The sequence below is a fragment of the Zeus faber genome (genome assembly GCF_960531495.2).
Source record: "Zeus faber genome assembly, chromosome: 14".
Classification (NCBI taxonomy): Eukaryota; Metazoa; Chordata; class Actinopteri; order Zeiformes; family Zeidae; genus Zeus; species Zeus faber.
The window spans coordinates 26,950,151-26,966,981 of NC_137200.1; the positions used below are offsets into that span (position 1 = coordinate 26,950,151).

At 49.2% G+C, this 16,831-nt stretch overlaps 1 protein-coding gene across 5 annotated transcripts; it reads left to right on the forward strand.

Annotated features, from left to right (window-relative positions):
* Positions 1-6,113: 6,113 nt before the first annotated feature.
* On the forward strand, positions 6,114-16,497 carry LOC307240330 (calpain-5-like). 5 transcript variants are annotated; one of them, XM_080014077.1, is made up of 14 exons: positions 6,212-6,507; positions 7,634-7,739; positions 8,658-8,845; positions 9,641-9,772; positions 9,956-10,164; positions 10,283-10,475; positions 10,581-10,771; positions 10,848-10,925; positions 11,017-11,212; positions 11,318-11,440; positions 14,372-14,574; positions 14,883-15,004; positions 15,127-15,263; positions 15,442-16,497. In XM_080014077.1, the coding sequence occupies exons 3-14, from the start codon at positions 8,681-8,683 to the stop codon at positions 15,622-15,624; spliced, it is 1,932 nt and encodes a 643-aa protein (XP_079870203.1). In that variant the 5' UTR covers positions 6,212-6,507; positions 7,634-7,739; positions 8,658-8,680; the 3' UTR covers positions 15,625-16,497. The 5 variants fall into 5 exon arrangements, with proteins under 5 accessions (XP_079870206.1, XP_079870203.1, XP_079870205.1 ...); XM_080014080.1 differs by lacking the exons at positions 6,212-6,507; positions 7,634-7,739 and adding an exon at positions 6,114-6,192; XM_080014079.1 differs by lacking the exon at positions 7,634-7,739.
* Positions 16,498-16,831: the final 334 nt, after the last annotated feature.

A 16,831-nucleotide genomic window follows, 5' to 3' on the forward strand; every position in this document is an offset into this window, starting at 1 on the left:
ATCTGTGCGTTTGGATTATCAAACAAATAAATGGCCGGAGCGGTTTCTTCGCGATAAAAATGGTTAAAGATCGATATAGGATCGTGAATCTGAAGTGATGTGCAGGTCCCGCTGTGAGTGAAAGCATTTTAAATACCTTTATCCCATGAACAAGCTGTTGACCATAGTATATAATAGGAGTCTCTGAGCGCTCCCAACTGCAATTCCTGACCAAAATAAGATAAAAACTTACAGTAAAATAAAGCTCCGCTCCTCTTCTGCAGGGAATACGACGCCAGCACAGCGGCTCCTAAAGCTCATTCCACATCTCGGCCACCTCTAACCTAATGGCAATCAACATTTTGTACAAACAACCCATTTGTAGACCTTTTTCTGACGATATCAGTTTAACCTTACAAGCTGTTTGATATTTTGTCTGTTTCAGCTCCGAGTTTTCTACAACTTATTACAGCTCTACCGCATATATAACCATTAACAGTAAGTGTTTTGTGTGAATCTGCAACGGACGGTGTAACTTCTGAATTCAAACACCTGCAGCGGTGCCTTTTTTTTATTTATTTTATTTTTCTTTTTTTTTTTTTTAAGATTATTGTCTTTTGATAAAAAATGAAATGGCAAAACTGAGACATAGTCTTTGTTGACAACCTGTTTGTAAAACTTTTCTTTTTTAAAATTATTATTATTATTATGTCTTGAACCAGGAGAGTTACCGCCAAATGTTTTGTTTTGGAGAGCTACAGGACACTTAACTTCCTGTTCTCTTTCATACCAATCCATTTGAGTTCCAATAAATCACTTTGAATATGTCTTTTTAGTGGTGATTTGCGATGTCACAGTGGCTTGTTTCAGTGCTTCATTCAATGTAGTAACCGGTATCATTTTGCAAATAAAACAATTGTATTTCACGAATAAAGTCTGAAGTTATTTAAACGCACGGACACAATACATCACAAAGCAACGCATAATATTTCTTCCTTATGTTATAATTCTTCAACTTTGCTTTCTGGCAGTTCTGGAAAAAAGTCGCAGCTGCTGTTGAGGAAAAAGAAAAAAAAAAAAAAAGAAAATCCAAGATCGACCATCTTGTATTTTAAGTTATCTCTATCGTTCACAAATCTCATATAAATTCCTAAATATACTGTGAAATTAAGTTTTGATGCTATGTATTTAGAATAGTAACAGCAGTACAGTGTTTTAGCCACGTTCAGCCACCTGTGCACAGTGTCCTAGTCAATTTACAGTATCAACCACATGTTTCACATCTACAACCTCCTGCTTCTTCTTCTTCTTATTATTATTATTATTATTCTTTTTTCCTTTTTTTTTTTCAGATTTCTAGATGTACCTATTAGAATTCTATCAGAGGTTCCAAAGTAACAGCCTGTTTAATAGGGACGACCTAGGGGTCAACTGGCAACCCAATTTAATTTACGACATTAAATATTTTGTTTCTTCAGCTCAATCATTTGCTTTCTCTATAGTTTTTAATAACTTTTTTAAAGGCGCAGCGTGTAGGATTTAGCGGCATCTAGCGGTGAGGTTGCAGATCGCAACCAACTGAATACTCCTCTGCATGGCGGTGCGACGTGGCAGCCTCTGTGGAAGGGACGGTAGCTGCGAAATATGCAGAAGTCCCTCTCTGGAGCCAGTGTTTGGTTTGCCCCTTCTGGGCTACTGTAGAAACAAGGCGGTGCAACATGGCGGCCTCCGTGGAAGCGTACCCGCTCCCTATGTGGGTAAAAATGGCTCATTCTAAGGCAACAAAAACATGATTTTTATTTTCATGGGATCATAAACTAATTAAAACATACATACTTGTGAATATTATGTTCAATTTCTGCCAAGTCATCTCCGGTAATTATACACACTGCACCTTTAAGTCATTATAGGGATTTATTTTGTTTCAAAGGAGATAATCACCACCATCATCATCATAAGTAAGGCCATATATAAAGGGATTAGGATTAGGATTTTGAGTGTTGGTAGAAAATGATATCACCATTTTAATATTAGAGTTATTATTATTTTTACTCACTGATAATGACCTGACCTAAGACAACACAAATTATGATACTGACCCATAGACATAGAAGCAATTACACATATAAATTTAGCTGAAAGTTTGAATGAAATTGCCTCCCTCAACCGGAATGTCGGTCTTGTACTTTATGCAGATGGTTCAAAGCACCAAATAACAGTTTTACAAGCACCAGGAATGGAGTTTTCTTAATTGTCCCCTGTATCTTCTTCAGACGCTTCCTTAGTGTTGTCTTCCCACGTGAATCTGTCACCATCTGCTGGCCGCTATTTGCATTACACTGCACGTGTCGATTCCAGAAACGAAATGCAAAGTAAATGATTAGTCATCGATATGTTTATATAATATTTTTGGAAACAATCATAAAATAAATTAATCTACCATCCGTAGTAAATCTTTTTTCCGATAGATTTAAAGTTCTTCTTCTTCTTCTTCTTCTAATTATTTTTATTATTATTTTTTATTTTTTTTATTTTTTTTATTTTTTATTATTATTACTATTGTTACTATTGTTGTTACTATTATTATTATTATTATTATTATTATTATTATTAGTTGAAGTAGTAGTATTAACAGTAATAGCAATAGTAATAATAATAATAATAGAAATAATAATAATGATAATAATAATAATAATAATAATAATAATAGTAATAATAATAATAATAAAACAATATAGAAGCTGGTGGACAGTGGGTGTGTGGGGAGTCTAGGTTCATACAGAATCCACAGAAGGCAGCTAGCAATTACAGAGGAAACCATTCATCTCAAACTGTTTATTTCAGTTAAATTGTCATAATGATATCATTGATTTTTAAGTGCACAGCCCATTTGGCACACAAGGGCAATTCAGAGTTTTAACGACACAAACGCTCTGCCACATGTTTACGACATAAAAGCAGAAATATAAAAATATAAAAAGACGTAATGAAAGGTCAAGGCGATAACCGGTTTAAGTGCAATTTGTTGATGTTACCCAGTAACACGTAGATGTCACCCCCAAAGCCTCCTAGTCCCACTGGGAGCCGCTCATCTCCTATCATGGACAAGTCGCCCGGCGTTAACCCCTTCCCGGTCCTTTGCCTCCTGCACCGTCCCACACACCTGAGGTCCATCAAGTCTGCAGTATTTATTACTTCAATCTTCAATCCTCTCATCGTCAGATTGTCAGCTAACCTTACTCAGTTAGTATCTCTCCTGGCTCCTCTATATTTCTGAGAATTTCTTTACGCAAGTCATCGTTCTAACCTCTAACCTCGTTCTAGCCATCGTCCTTTCTCCATCCCACGTCCAAGCCGTCCCTTCCTGCCTCGTCGAGCCTGGCTTCCTGTCCCCCCGTCCGGAACCCGGATCCCTCCTTCCTCGTCCACGCCGTCCCTCTCCTGTCTTGCCTCGTCCCGCCTTCCAGGACCCGTCCGCCCGATCCTGCCCAACCGGGTCTCCCCCTCCATCACACCCAGTGTCTCTCAATAAAACTTGTGACATCGCCGACCACCTCAGCAACATCTCGGCGACTGTGAGTGGTCTCCCGGCCCCGTCGTCTCCCGTACCGCTTCCCATCCTGGCTCCCAGCGTCCCACCGGGTGCCCCGCATGCCAGGCTTTCTTGGTCCAATGCGCTGTGGTGTTCGAGCCGCGGCTCTCGCCCCGGGCTTCGGCGGTGTGGGAACGTCAAGGTCGCGAGAGCCGCTCCCACAACGCCTTCACGCAGGAGATGATGAAGATCTTTGATCCCAGCCGGTCCGTGGGAGAGAAGAGGCTCCTCTCCCTCCGCCAGGGCCCCCGTACTCCACTCTGGCCACGGGGAGTGGCTGGAACGACGACGCGCTACGGTCCTGTCCGTACCAACGTAGGTCAAGGGCCTGCTGGAATGCGTCTGACATGGACACAGCGCCAGACGGTTCCCCTTGATCTGCTGCTGTCGGGGAACCACCGGGAGTCTATGGTTTTCCGCCTCATTGACTCACCCCAATGGCCAGACAGAGCGGGCCAACCAGGAGATGCTCCGCTGTGTCACACCCTCATCAACGCGTCAAACTCGCCCCCCCCGGTATGTTGCCCCCTTTGTCATTGAGTCTATCATCAACCCATGTGCTGTGGGTCTTCGTCTCCTGACCACCCCCCTCCCTTCGTGTCCACCCTACCTTTCACGTTTCCCAACTCACGTACTGTCACGCCCGCAGCCTCCTAGCCCCACCAGGGGCCACTCGTCTCCTATCATGGACGAGTCGTCGGCTAACCTTACTCTAGCTGACCGATCGTCAGCTGACCCTACTTAGTTAGTACCTCTCCTGGCTCCGTCTAGCTCTGAGAATTTGTGTGTATAGTTCCCGTTCTAACCCTGCCTTTATCCCTTCCCCGTCCCAGCCAAGCCGCGTCGGGCTGCCTGTCCCTAGTCGTAGAACAGGTAATAAAGAAGTCACTCATGTGCCTAGGTGGGGTTTTGGCGGAGAACACATGAAAGACAACTTTTTCCCTCACCCAAGAAAAGTATTGTACTTTATCATACCGTTCTTCCAACTTTTCACCTGCCCAATTAGAGCATCCTGGCCTGAAAGGACGGATAAGAATTGGGTTAAATAGAGAGTTGCGGCCCGAAGCCAATGGGGGGGAAACAACTTGGTCCGTGCCAAGGAATGTTCTCTTACCCCCACCCCTCCACCCACCCGCTCACACAGAAGCCCATTTTTTTAGTGTGTACAGGGCCAAGCTGAACAGGGCTGATCTGTTTCTCTTCCTGTTTGCCCGTTCTGGCTTCGAGTTCTACTATTGTTTACTATTTGTACAGTTTAATTGTCTTCCATCACAATACTGTGTGGAGCTCAAAGATCAGCAAATGATAGTCCCACAAATCTCTACAGTATTAGGAGAGGTACAGTAGATGGCCCAATGTTAAGGAGGTACTGGAGGAGTGTGACATCACATTTAGTCATTTATCAGACGCTTTCATCCAAAGCGACTTACAATTGTTCAAACACCGACGGACGCAGCCATCGGGAGCAATGAGGGGTTAAGTGTCTTGCTCAAGGACACTACAGCGTGCTAGCAGGAGGAGCCTGGGATCCAACCAGCAACCTTTAGATCACTAGACCACCAGCTCTACTGCCTGAGCTACCATCCCCATGCTTGGTTTAAGCATGGTTAAACCAACATGGTTTAAGCAGCCACACCTGTCTGAGGTCCAGGTAACTGGGCCGTACGCCTGTTGCTCGTCAGAGCAATCAATGAGCGACAGCTAAATCGCCCATCTCCTCACACCCAGGGAGAGCCTCTGTCATGACGTGTGTCCATCTGCTGCCGGCCTGTTCCATCTTGCATCTCTCTATACAATAAACGCATGCGTTTGCAACATCTCTGTCCGTGTCTCTGTGCCGGAGGGCCCTGAAAATGCCACTCGGCTGGCGTGTGGCAGGCGGATCTGCCGCAATGAATTACTGATAATATCTCTATCAAGATGATTTACCGTAGTTGTGGCCACAGCTAGGAGCATTTGAATATTGTCGAATCCTTTGGCCTCCTGATGAACTCCAGCATGGATTTCGCCTCATAATAATAACTATAATAATATTTTGTTTGATTTTATTTTTTGATTATTTCTTTCCGTTCGTGTAAATATACTATATGAACATCATATACGTTTTCCTTCCATGTGGTGTATGAAAGGCGCGAGGCAAATGAATGCTTTGCTCATTATTGTGAGTTTGGCCCTCGGTGTAAAACAGAAGTGGAAGGTCAGAAGTCAGGGCGTGTTCCAGTTCAGTGTTCCAGTTCTATCAGTCATTGAATTGGATCCCTTATCCTCAAGGCGGTATCAAAATTCCCAGCACCAGGTCACCAACTTTCATATATAATTTCAAAAACTGTACGGCAATGAGTCAAAAAAAAAATCAAAATACAACACGGATGAACACTGGAGGATAACTCAGGGTAGACAATGAGGACAAGTTCCAGCCGGTCTCACCCCTGGGTAGTGGGAGTAGTGGGAGTTGAGTTTCACTCCCCCCCCCCCCCCCCCCTTCCCTCCCAATGTGTAATGTTTAATGTCATGAGAGGAGAGCACTACAGGCTCCACTCAACACCCCCAGGTCCATGCCTGCGGAGCTGCTGGTCTGACTGGTTTCCAAACCAAAAACACAGGACATCGGATTTGGTTTGGTGAGGGCTGCATGCGCATGTTTTCTTTTGGTTTGTGTGTCTTTTATTTTATCTTAACTGAATGTTTACAAAGGCTTAAAACTGATGTGAGTGTCACTCTGCCGGAGCCCTCTCTCTCTCGAGCAGGGCGGCGAGAGCGGGGTGAGTTTAAAGAAAACTGCTTGCTCTTTCCCGTCGCTGTTGCCGTACTCGCATCTGGTTCATTCAACTCCCCGAGAGACGCAAATGAAGGGACGTTTTTTGTTTGTTCAACGGGCCTGAGCTTTCCCCCGACGGTCCCAGCCCCGCGGCTGATCTTTTGAAAACCTCAACAAGGTACAAATGCTTTTATTTATCTGCGAATGAGAGATGTCAGATATTCATATTTATTCAAATCACCTATTTTGTTTAATATGTAAAATAAATGATAAATACAATGCATATGTTTTAGTATACATATTGCATACAGCAATGAATTACAAAAGGATTAATACAAAACATTTATTTACATTTTTTAACTTTTGTTATCTGTGAATGAAAAGAAAATCACACATAGTGTTGCCAGGCAGGGTTACCTGGTTTTCTGTTCAATCTCTACCAATCCGTGCTAAATCACATTCTCCGTGCGTCAACATGGGCGATCTGGAATGTGAAATATTTTCACCTCTGCACTAAGGGTTTCACCAACTAGTCAACTAGTCAACTAGTCCACTAGTATAACCACTATTCAGCGCTGTTGGCAGCAGTCAACTGGTCGTGGACAAAATAACTTCTGACAATGTCAGCAGATTTACAATAATTATTGTATAAACCTCTTGAATCTTGAATTTGAATTTTTTTTTATTAAAATATGTATTTTGATTTATATTTTCATTCCACTATGTAGTATTTAACAATTCTCTGAATTCATTTAATTTACAAAATCCAATTTTCATTGTTACCTTGAACTCCTCTCTCTGTGCCTTCTTACATAATATGTTAAAGGACGACGAGTCGACTACTATTATGAAAATCCTAGCGACAAGTAAAAATCAGTCGTGGTGAGACCCCTACTCCGCACACACGCCTCACGTCTTTATCGTCTAACTAAAAAAAAACAGATGTTATGAATAAAAACAAAAAGACAATGACGTCACAATGTAAACAACAATTATTTTACACTGAACTGTGGTTGTTGCCAAAAGAAAACACTGATACGTGTTCCTGCTTGAAGTCACCAGCCAACCACGCACACACACACACACACACACACGCCCACACGCCCACACACACACACACACACACACACACACACACACAACAGGACACGCCCAGCAGGGGCTGGGTGTGTCCCAGGTACACAGACTTCAGCCATTACCTGCTTCCAGAACAGGAAGGAATGCGCCTGCCGACGTCGTCCCAGCGGTAAAGTAAGAGCGAGACTAAAACGTCTGATCTTCCATTTATTCAACCCCTTTTGGAGGTTGTGTGTTGTGCCGTCCTGCGTTTGCTGTCTCACCCTTCGGTCCGCGTCTCACCACCGCGCGGGGGGTTGTGTGGCTCGGATCCCTCTCACCAGCTCGGCAGAGGTAAGTCATTGACGCTGCAAGGTTTAATTTTCAACTTATCGATTGAACAGGAGAAACAGACAGACAGACAGAGCGGGGACACCGTCGTCCGGCAAGGGGGCGGATCCTGGTGTCCTCCCTGGAAATCATCTGAAACGGTTTGGGATGCAGTTTAGAGATCGGGCGGCAGACTTACAGCCACGCCGGCGCTACTGTCTAAGCCTTGCGGGAGGGCGGCTGAAACGCATGACCAAGCCACCTCCACGACCTTTCCCATCGCTGCAACCGCGCATTCCACCGGGAGCTCACGCGTGACTATAAAACCTTATTTGGTTCGTGTCGATTACAATATGTGAACTATTTCCCCCTACAATTTGGACCCGGCCACAAAACGGGAATATTTGTCCGGAAAAAAATCGACGTCCGGGTGCGCGGCCAATTCTGTTAAGGATTTTGGAGTAAGCTCCCTGCGACTCGCGTCAACTTCGCACGAACCGGAGATACGGTCAAAGTCAGCCCTTTCCCAGGAAGGGAAACCAAATGAATGCACCACCCGGGAGGAACCCCGAAGGCAAGGTGGAGTACAGGTCGTAAAAAAAACCAAAACCCCACCACAAAGCTTCTGCGTTCAACAAGTCGCCGTCACCGCACACTGTGTATAAAGGGAAGAATCATCTGTAATTACAAAGAGTAACACACAGCGCAGCTCTGCAGGTTACAATGAACACTCCGAGCCCGGTGCACACAGTGGAACCTCTGCCCAGACTTCCGTGGGAACGGACGGGGAGGCTTTCCGAGGGATTTGTCCCCCCTACGCTCAGAGGTCAGACGGGCGACCTTGGACGGATTCCTGTTCCAGTCTCCCGCTGACCGCCTCTCGCCCTCTCTCTCTCTCTCTCTCTCTCTCTCTCGCTCTCTCTCTCTCCCTCCTTTTCGCAGTCCGAGGCTCCGGCGTCCGCACCATGTTCTCCTCCGTCGCTCCGCACAAAAACCAGCGCTACGCCGACCTGAAGAGGGAGTGCCTGACGGGCAAGAAGCTCTTCGAAGATCCCGAGTTCCTGCCCACCGACGCCTCCCTGTTTTACAGGAGAGCGCCGCCCGGTCGGGTGGAGTGGAGGAGACCAGGGGTGAGTGACGGAGGTGGGACCCGGAGAAAAAGGAAGACGTTTCCTCCTCCGGGTCCGTCGGGTCCCGCCCCGGGGTTGAGCTCTCATTTCGATCACAACGAACGGCGGGGTTAGGCACCGGGAACCGCGACTTACGAGGGGTTTGCGCCGGAGGGTCTTTGTGCGCCGGGCTCCTCCTCGAGCCGGTAAAAAGGGCGGAGGGCTCCCGTCGTCCGGGCGGGGGTCGCTGCCGGATCTGCGACGCTGGGGGGACTCCGGCGCGGGTTTTCACGCAAATAGGCCGAACGACCTTTTTTGAATTGCGTCGCCGCGGGGCCGCCGAGCTCGTCTGACACGACGCTCTTTCGAAAGACGGCGCGACGAGGAAATGGGAGTGGGGACTCATCGGGCCCCACCCCTCCAACCACGCTCCGGCTCTTTTAATATCACCGCTGGGATTGGGGGAAACGAGGTGTGAAGCCGGGGCCGATGCAGCGGCGGACAGGATTTCCTGCCGGGCCAAGTCACCCGTTTCTTGGGAGGAGCTTCACTTCTCACAGTTCGCTGGAAGTGTTTGTGGATATTTGCCGCGCGACAACAATAGAATGTTTTCAGGGGACGCGCCGGGGTCCTTGAGCGGCGCCGAGCACATGTTCTCCTCGTTACCCCGAGGATTTCTATTGAATCGCCGAATGAATAACGTCCGGCGGTGCGTCATCGAGCTCAAATGTAGTATCTCATGAATGTCAGTTGAATTGATGAACGCGACTGATTGATTGATTTATTTTTTTTGTCTCTTTTTTGGGGGGGTTTCAGGAGATCTGCGAAGACCCCCACCTGTTTGTGGAAGGCATCAGTGCCCACGACCTCAACCAGGGCATCGTGGGCAACTGCTGGTTTGTCGCCGCATGCTCCTGCTTGGCACTGAAGCCACAACTTTGGAAGAAGGTGAATTCTAAAAGTTTACATTTATCAGCGGTGGGGGACTGAATACCGGCGTCGTCCCAGCGCCCCACCCGCCCCACCCGCCCGACCCGTCCTACCTGCCCCACCCGCCCCACCCGCCCAAACTGATGTAAAACTCTTTGTGTGTGTGTGTGTGTGTGTGTGTGTGTGTGGGTGTGTTTCTAGGTGATACCTGACATCACAGAGCAAGAATGGGATCCCAAGCATCCGGAGAGCTACGCCGGCATCTTCCATTTTCAGTTTTGGATTTTCGGGGAGTGGGTGGACGTGGTGGTGGACGACCGGCTCCCGACGCTCAACGGGGAGCTCATCTACTGCCACTCCAAAGACAACAACGAGTTCTGGAGCGCTCTGCTGGAGAAGGCCTACGCCAAGTCAGTGTCAACCCTATTCCGAGTCCGTATGAACCGTATTTGGGCTGTGTTTTCCATCTCTCCTGACTTAACTGCTGCACCCCTCCGCCTACGCCTCCGCCTCCGCCTCCGCCTCCAGACTCTCTGGCTGCTATGAATCGTTGGAAGGGGGAAACACCGCAGACGCCGTGGTGGACTTCAGCGGGGCCGTGGCGGAAGCCCTCAACCTGGAGGCCGAGGCTTACCACAGCGACCCGGCGAAAGAAGAGCGGCTGTTTGAGGACCTGCTCAAGGTCTTTGAGCGGGGCGGGGTCATCAGCTGCTCCATCAAGGTCTACTTTCTCACCACCACCTGTTTTGTCCTCACGATGTTTCGAGGGAGAGCCGCCGATCGTTTAACCGGCCGCTGACCACCCGATGCGACCCCTCTCCCCCAGGCGTCGCCCCATGAGATCGAGCTGAAGCTGGCCAACGGGCTGGTGAAGGGCCACGCCTACTCAGTAACCGCCGTGAGGAAGGTCCGCCTGGGCCACGGGCTGCTGGCCTACTTCAAGAACGAGACCCTGCCGCTGATCCGCATGAGGAACCCCTGGGGGAAGACGGAGTGGAACGGGCCTTGGAGCGACAGGTGAGATGGGGCGGGAAACTCGGCCCCCCCGGTTCGCCTGCTCTGGCCCCGACGCTCATGACGCTCTCTCTCCCAGCTCTGAGGAGTGGTCCAAGGTGGGCGACATGGAGAGGGCCAACCTGGGCATCACCGTGGAGGACGACGGCGAGTTCTGGTCAGTGATCGTACGAGACGGCGACGCCTGGATGTCCTGCCTTCTTCCTCCCCCCTCCTCACGTCCACCTCTCCTCGCTCCCGTTTCGCAGGATGTCCTTCACCGACTGGTGCAAGAGCTTCACCGACGCCGACGTTTGCCGCCTCATCAACACGGCTCTGGTCAGCCTCCACAAGACGTGGCATGAGGCCACGCATTCTGGGAGCTGGACCAAGCACGCCGAGCCGCTGCGGAACCGCTGCGGCGGCTGCTCCAACCACAAAGGCACCTTCCTGCAGAACCCGCAGGTACGGAACGCGTCCCTCACCCCGACCCTAGATGAACCTAGATGCGGGGCGTCCAACCGGAGGACCTGCCGGATCACGCTCCGTTTTTTCCACGTGTCTTCCCAGTACCTGTTTGACGTCGCCAAAGACGTGGACGAGGTCCTGATCTCCATGCAGCAGCGAGACATGAAGATCCACCGGCCGATCGGCCAGGGGGAGAATCTCTTCATCGGCTTCAGCGTGTTCAAGGTGAGCGTGATGCCGCTGCGCTCCTGGTTTTTCCGAAAAGCGGGAAAAGTGTGGCCGGTTTACGGCGGCGAAAGTCATAAACGGCCTCGTCACAGATTTGCGGCACGCCCTGCGATTTTGGGGGGAGGGACCGTCGCGCGAGTGGACAAACACGCAGCGCTCGCGGCGAACGGGAAGCCTGGTTTATTCGGGGGAACTGAAACGAGGCTACGGCAAAGGCCGAACAGGAGCAAAGGCAAAAAAGGAAACATTTTATCGTCAAAAATTGTCGATTGGGGTCGATAGGAGCGAGGGGAGACAGCAGACCAGGCTGTTCTGAATCTGGGAATCAAACCTGCAAAAAAAATAAAATTAATTTTAAAAAAAAGGCCCACGCACCCGTGGTAGTATCTCAGCCAGCACACCGGGTTACAAACAGTAAGAAATGTCTCCCCAACGGCAAACACTGTCGTAGGAAGATAAACACGGTAACAAAAGGTCCTGGGAGAGTCTGGAACCTTCCAGAAAAGAGCGGCAGGGGTGATTTACGAGCGCCTCGGTACCGGAATGGCCGTCCGTCTGGGTCAGGGCGCGTTCTTCCCAGAGTTCATGCTCCGTGCGTTTATCAGGGGGGAGAGACGCTCTCTCCTTTCTTCGCGCCTTGGCTTCTCCTCTGCACAAATAATCTAAAAAATGAAAAAAATAAATACGTTTGCAGCGACAGGCAGGCGGGCTTGACTGGACGGGGTTGGCAACAACATTCGTCGGCAGGCGCTTATCAGCGAAAAAGATCGCGTCGCCAAGTTGCTAAATCACGCTCGACTTAGCGCCGATGGGAGGCCTGCCTCAGCCGAGGGCTTCAAGGCGAGAAGCAGTGCGGGTGGAAACGCACATTTGTAATTGGATTCCAATCAAAATAAGAGACCATTTATTCGAGCGACTGTTATTTATTTGGCATTCAGTTGACGCGTCTCTGAAATCAGAGCGCTCTGATCTCCGGGGAGGAAGAAAAAAAAAATAAAAAAAATTTCAAGATTAGATTGTGCAGCCACAGCTACAACAACACAGAAATATTTAAATGTGCGGCTCCATCAGTGCGGCCAGTCTCCCCGACGGAGCTGAGGTGGGTAGGAAACAAGTTCAAGTTTCGAGAGGTTACTTGTCACATATACATGCGGTCGTACATACAGTATACGCAGTGAAACGTCGCGACACAGCTCTAAAAACACAAAAAAACACCAAAACGTGCGTAATCGGCACGAGGCGCTCGCAATTCCGGGTTCTGCAACCGTACAACAGCGTGATTGTCTGTGTTGCATTGAACATGCATTTAAATCCTCCCAAATAAAACTTCAACTTCAACCGCAACTTACCTCCAGTACTCACACGCGCCCCCCCCCCCCGCCCCCCCCAAAAAAGCTCAGGTTGAGTTTTGCGCCGTTTAACGAAGACGGTTAAGCCCGCTTCACACCCAATTCGTAGCCGCATCCGACGCGCCCGCCAGAGGAGCCGCGTCTGGGCAGCGCCTCGTGCGCTGCGGGAATCCCACCCTCCGGCGGAGGGAGCGGCCTTCCCCCCGGTTTACTCTTGTCGTTTGTCGGAATCGGCGTGAAGCGGGCTTCCGTCCAGAGAGCAAACGATGCTTCTCGGCTTTTCCCGTCAATCCAGTGACTCTGCGTTGAAATACGCGCAAAAGACAAAAAAACCGAAACCAACGACCAAACGCCGCTCCGAGCGCTTGGACGAGGTCACCGCCGCCACGTGCCTGACAAGGGAGGCAGTTCCAGACGCGTGACGCTGGTCTGAGGTCTGGTTCAGTTCAGTCACACCTCGCCGGGGGGGGGGACGGCGTCTGGGCCCGGCGGCCACGGTATCGAGGGCCAACTAATAATAACCAACAAAGAAATAAAAAGAAAACAAAAAAACCTGGAGCTTCATTAAGAACTACCTCACACGAACCTGAACTTCTCTCATTGTTGCTTTGTGACATTTCTCATTTTCTACTAATAGAGTTTAATCGCCAATTGAAATATGTAATTAAGATGTTGTGGTTGTGTGTGTGTGTGTGTGTGTGTGTGTGTGTGTGTGCGTGCGTGTGTGAGTGAGTGCATGGGTGCGTGCGTGCGTGCGGTCGACACGTTCACATTTTGCGGTTTACGAAAATCCGGTTGTATCCACCGGAGGCCACCAGGGGGCAGGACGATCCCATTTTAAACGTCAAAAGCTATCGTGACGCTCTTCTTCGTGGCAGTGACGTTATGGAATCTCTTATCGCTTGAAGTGTATTTGCAGGTTCAATTAGTACTTGAACTGTACTTGATTTTATTCCATTTTAGGACAGCTGTGTATTTCCTAAAAGGTCAAATTCTGCACAACTTATGCACAATTCAAGTATAATAAATACAAAATTGGTTTAGGTAAATTGGTTATAAAACAACTATTTGCCTGGCAGCAGGTATATTGTGTATACTGTGTACTTCCCATATTAAAGTGTAAGTATTAGTTATTAGTTTTAATCTTATTTAGATTTGATGCGCTTTGAATACTGAGAAATGTTCACACATTTTTCTGATGTTTTGTCTAAATTTGGCTTTAGCACCGACTAATGTAAAAAAAACCCCAAATATTATACCGTTGCAACTGCACAAATACTGTTTATCGATCATATGTTCATATGATTTATTATAGTGATCACATAGAAAAGTGGCTTCTGGATTATGATTTTGGATTAGCCCCGCTGCCACACACACACACACACACATAAACGCACACATGCACACACACACACTCACGCACACACACATACACAGACACACACACACACACACACACTCACGCACACACACATACACAGACACACACACACACACACACACATACACAGGCACACACACACATTAACACACACTCACACACGCTAATCGATGTGTTTTGTTTGGTTCTGCTGTCAAGGTGGAACTCAACAGGAAGTATCGAATGCACGACATCGTGAGCCAGAGGTGTGTGGAGACGTCTGCCTACATCAACGCCCGCACGGTGTTCAAGAGGTGCACGCTGCCCCAGGGCCGCTACGTCCTCTTCCCCACCACCTTCAAGCCCCAGGTCCTGGGGGAGTACATGGTCCGAGTCTTCACCGACGTGGACTCCGGCTGCAGGTACACGGGGCGGTTCCAAAGGTCGAGGTTCAAACCGACTCGCGCGCACGCGGCAACCACACACAGGAAGTCCTGTCGTCGTCGGAAACGACCGGAAATCGTTTTTGTTTTTTTTGTTGTTTTTGGGTATTGTGTGTTTTTCATTTTGGTTCGCACTCAGTGTACAAAGAGAGTTTTAATCGGGGGGGGTTGGACTGCCGCGTGCGATTTCAGATTCGGTGTGAAGCCGGCTTAAAAGCGACCGTCTTCCCAACCAGCGCCGGCACATTTCTCACCGTTTCCGTCGTCTGTTGCCTCCCCCCTCCCAGGGAGCTGACGGAAGACAAGCCCAAGATAAGGTGCTGGAGCTCGTTCCTGGGCTATCCCCAGGCCGTGAGTCACGTCTACGTCCACGGAGCCCAGGGTCTGGAGAACCAGGACCGCAGCGGAGGTCCGGTGGGGGTGGGGGGGGGGGGGGGGGGGGTGGGATTCCGCGGCTGCCGGGTCACCGCCCCTCGCCCGACGCGACCTGACGCCCCGCGTTCTTCCTCTCTGTGTGTGTCTTCTGCGCAGGCGCCGACCCCTACGTGATCATCTCCTGCGAGGGCCACTCGGTGCAGTCCGCCGTCCAAAGGGACACCTTGCAGCCCGAGTTTGACGTCATGGCCGTTTTCTACAGGAAAAAACCCCGGAGGCCCGTCACCGTGCAGGTGAGGTGGTCAAAAGTCGTCCCCCCCCCCTGAAGCGCGCGCCGATAGGGCGAGCGTGGAAAACAAACGCCGGAGCTCCTCGACGTCCTAACGGCTCCTTAGGGTCCGCACGTTTGACGCCCGACCCGTAAAGACACGCGACATGCGTTTTTTCTCCCAAATCTCCCCCTAAAACAAGGTGTGGAACAGCAACGCGGCGCAGGACCAGTTCATGGGCCAGGTGGTGCTGTCGGGCTCGGCGAACGACAACGCCGCCCCCCAGAGGCTCCAGCTGAGGAAGAAAGGGCGGCGCATGGCCGACGAGATGCCGGGCACCATCAGCCTGAGGATCGCCACCTCCACCCAGCTCACCGCCATGTGACCGCGCCGCCGCCGCCTGAGGCCAAACGGGGCCGAGAAGATTGTTTACCATCTTGATTAGTGTTGAACCTTTTTATTTTAGGTTATTTCCCGCCCATTTGAACCAGTTTACCCCACGGGATTAATGAAGCTCATTTTATAAAGATTGTATTGACGTTTTCCGTGACATTCTCCCCTAAAAGACGTCATTCCTATTTTTCAGTTTTTTCTGCTCATACTCATAGTTGCTTGTGACTCTCGAGAGAAATGTTTTTTTTGTCATGTGCCTCTCCAGAAATGTGAGCGTGGTTTGATCAGCTCTTTCCTTTTTGGAAACAAACATCAAAAAGGATACCGAAAAAAAATGTAGTCAAATCAAAACCTAAAATCCCAAGACTCACGGCGCCCGACGCGGGGTAGGCTGCTTTTCTTCCTCTTTATTATTTCAGTCCAGTTGCCAAAACTTCAATATTTTGTTTTGATTTACACTCAAGACACAGCCATGCACACTTCAAAGATCAAAAAGTCTATTGCTTCAACCACAAATAAAAATCGCTTTTCAAAAACCTTGTTTCCCCAGCGCTGAGTTGTCCTCTGTCGAAGATGTGTTTTTGGGGGGAGGGAAGGGGAGGAGGAGGCTGCTGAGGAACATCCTGGATGGATGCTGGAACAGCAGTTTTACAAAGCTCGACATTAATCTGAGTAATAATAATAATAATAATAATAATAATTTAAAAAAGAATTTGTTTTTGTTCCGTTCTCTTCATACACATTGATAAGAGGATTTTTTTTTTTTTTTTTTTGTTTTGTTTTAAACGCCACGTGTACAGGTTTACACATCCAGAAGAAGGGAATGTACAGGAGCAACCACAGGGGGGGGGGGATTAAAAAATAATAATACAAAATAAAAAATTAAATTAAATTTAAAAAAAACAAAAACGGGTCCGGCCGATCGGTCGACTCGCTGGGAATCCCGAAAGCCGTCCCGGAAAAATCCGTGGGACGTGCTCTCCGCTCGGACCCGCGTCCCAATCGTCCCGAATGCAGACGTGCAGCACGTACGCGTCCAAGCGCTCGGCAGCGGAACCGGGGACGGACCGGGCGGGCCGGCCCACGCCCCCGGCCCCGGCCCTTCATCCCGGGTGGAGGAAGGAGGGTCCGCGTGACCCCCGGTGTCGTGGTGAGGACAGACCCAACATGTGACCGCGTTCTCTTTTTCTGGGCTTTTG